At 52.5% G+C, this 2,185-nt stretch overlaps 1 protein-coding gene across 2 annotated transcripts; it reads right to left on the bottom strand.

Moving 5' to 3' along the window:
- Positions 1-711: 711 nt before the first annotated feature.
- On the bottom strand, positions 712-1,456 carry LOC114687661 (serine/threonine-protein kinase PLK1-like). Of its 2 annotated transcripts, XM_028862259.2 has the most exons (3): positions 1,386-1,456; positions 1,088-1,288; positions 712-949 (listed from the first exon to the last, which is right to left on the bottom strand). In XM_028862259.2, the coding sequence occupies exons 1-3, from the start codon at positions 1,434-1,436 to the stop codon at positions 743-745; spliced, it is 459 nt and encodes a 152-aa protein (XP_028718092.1). In that variant the 5' UTR covers positions 1,437-1,456; the 3' UTR covers positions 712-742. The 2 variants fall into 2 exon arrangements, with proteins under 2 accessions (XP_028718092.1, XP_028718090.1); XM_028862257.2 differs by having other exon boundaries at positions 712-1,288.
- Positions 1,457-2,185: the final 729 nt, after the last annotated feature.

Below are 2,185 nucleotides of genomic sequence, written 5' to 3'. Positions count from 1 at the left end.
CGCTCCATGTCATGAAGAATAAATTGTGTTCTAGAGCCTGGGTGGGCAGGGATCAGGGATGGCCTGCCATAACTGAGTCAGTGTCCTTGTCCTGTCCATCCCCAGAAGCACCACTACAGGGAGCTCCCAACTGAAGTACACCAGGCTCTGGGCCAAGTCCCTGCTGGCTACATCCCTTACTTCACACACCGCTTCCCGAGGCTGCTGCTACACACTCACCATGCCCTGAGAACCTGTGCTTCTGAGAGCTTCTTCCTGCCCTACTAGTCACCAACTTTGGATGCTGGGAGGTCCTGCCAGATGTCAAAGATCTGAGACAACCAGGTGCCCCAAAGGTGGACCAAGGAGTTAAGGCTATGGCTCAACCTTGTCTAGGGAGCATCAAAATATTGAACAGCAGTTTAGCAGCCTGAGGCTGTTGGAACAGAGGAATACTCTGGGTTCCGGGTACTCACAAAAACACAGGATAAGAAAAGATATGCATATATATTGAATAAATATAAAGCCAAGGAAAGAACAGTCAAATTCAATAGAAATATATCTATACAAGTTACACATTAGACTGAGGGCAGGGGAAGAGGTTATAAACTCAGATCCAAACATATACAGAAATAACTCACACAGCAACCCCTTCCCCACCCAGCCCCAAGGCCACGGGCACTGAACAGCAGTCCCGGAAGCCCAGCAACGCAGTCCCAGGCAGAGTTGCAGAGTGAAGGGCACCAGCCCAAAGGACAGAGGCCTAGGTGTTGTCCTCCAGTCTGCTGCTGGGAGACGTTGAGCTCAGCATCCTGTCTACCATGGTGTGGGCATAGCATAGCTGTCTGCCCAGTTCCTCGCAGCAGCCATATTCCTCCAGAAGGCTCAGGCTGTATGTGTGGAAGTCCCGGTTCTTGTTGATGCAGGTCACAGCTGCCATCATGGGGCACAGGATAAGTTTGGTGTGGTCCTTGGAGGGAAGAAGGGAGTGAGTGAAAAGCTCAGCTGGGGCCTGAGGTTGAGGCAAAGGGGAGGAAGGCCCCCCACCTGGTGAAAGGGACAGCACTTCCACCCCACCCAGCCACCTCAAGTACAGGCCCCTGCACACCTGGAAGAAATTAATCTGTATAGTGCCATTGCTGAGGTGCAGGACCATGGCGCGGCTTGTGCGGAGCCATTTTTTCAGGTAGGGCAGCCGGGCCAGCTCATCACCTTCCCGGGGTGTGGTGTTGGCCCCTGCCGTCATGGTGGCCCCTGCCTTCTGCAGGTGTTCATTCATGTAACTTCGGAAATGCTGGAGGAGAGTGATCTGGTTGGAAAGTTGAGGCAGGGATTGCAGAATGAGAGCCTGACCCTGAGGCAGACCCCATACCCTGCCACACCCTCTTACAGCAGCCAGTTCCCACCTTCTTCATCAAGGAGTCAGGGTGGGAGCTCATGGTGGGGTAAGACTCCATTCCATCATGGTCTATGTACTGGAGGCATGTTGAGTCATTAAAGAGTGCCCCTGTGCTGTTGTCACAGAGCTGATACCCTAATGGCGGGGGGAGGGCTGTCTTAGAAAGGCAGGAAGAGGTGGACAAAGGCTGGGAATAATAGCTCAGTAGTAGAGTGCTTGCATGGATTAGGCCCTAACAATTCTTGGTAACACAGCCACACAATTACGGACATCACTCACTTGTTCACTCAAAGGCTACTATGGCAGCACCATCCCCTGCCCATCGCACATTCTGGAGACACCTACCAAGTCCATACTTCATTGATTGGTCTACCCACTGGCTGACCCAGAAGATGGGGATACATGCAGGATCCTCAGCCTCCTCTGGGATAGAAACAGAGCACTGGTTAGGCCAGTCCCTTCTTCTGTCTTCTCAGATAATCCTCCTCAGAGCTGCGGGGCACCCCATGAAGCCTGTGGAGGGTTGTGACAGCACAAACCCAGACACCCAAATTGCAGCCCAGGACATCAAGTCCCAATTCGTTAAGTGGGCCCCTTTACTGTGTCTCAGGAACTGTGGTAGGTGTGGATAGGACACCTTCTAGAAGGACACACATACCAACCAGAGGGATGAAGAGTAATCAAAGTCATTAACATCAGGGCTGGTGGAAAGCCTAGTGCCCCAGATTAAAGTGCTGAAGAAACTGAGCAGACCCAACAATTCCTGCAACGCTGGAACCACCTCAGTGCACACGAGTCCCAACTGCA

Source organism: Peromyscus leucopus, unplaced genomic scaffold (assembly GCF_004664715.2).
Source record: "Peromyscus leucopus breed LL Stock unplaced genomic scaffold, UCI_PerLeu_2.1 scaffold_1267, whole genome shotgun sequence".
NCBI lineage: Eukaryota > Metazoa > Chordata > Mammalia > Rodentia > Cricetidae > Peromyscus > Peromyscus leucopus.
The sequence above is the reverse complement of the archived record's forward strand: the minus strand, read 5'-3'. Positions and strand labels throughout refer to the sequence as shown.

Bases quoted from the DNA above. Each gene is read 5' to 3' on its own strand.
- LOC114687661 (XM_028862257.2), bottom strand. From the start codon at position 1,436: ATGGAGTCTTACCCCACCATGAGCTCCCACCCTGACTCCTTGATGAAG. The intron at 1,289-1,385 runs GTGGGAACTGGC...CTTTCCAACCAG, and splicing joins CTGACTCCTTGATGAAGAAG to ATCACTCTCCTCCAGCATTT.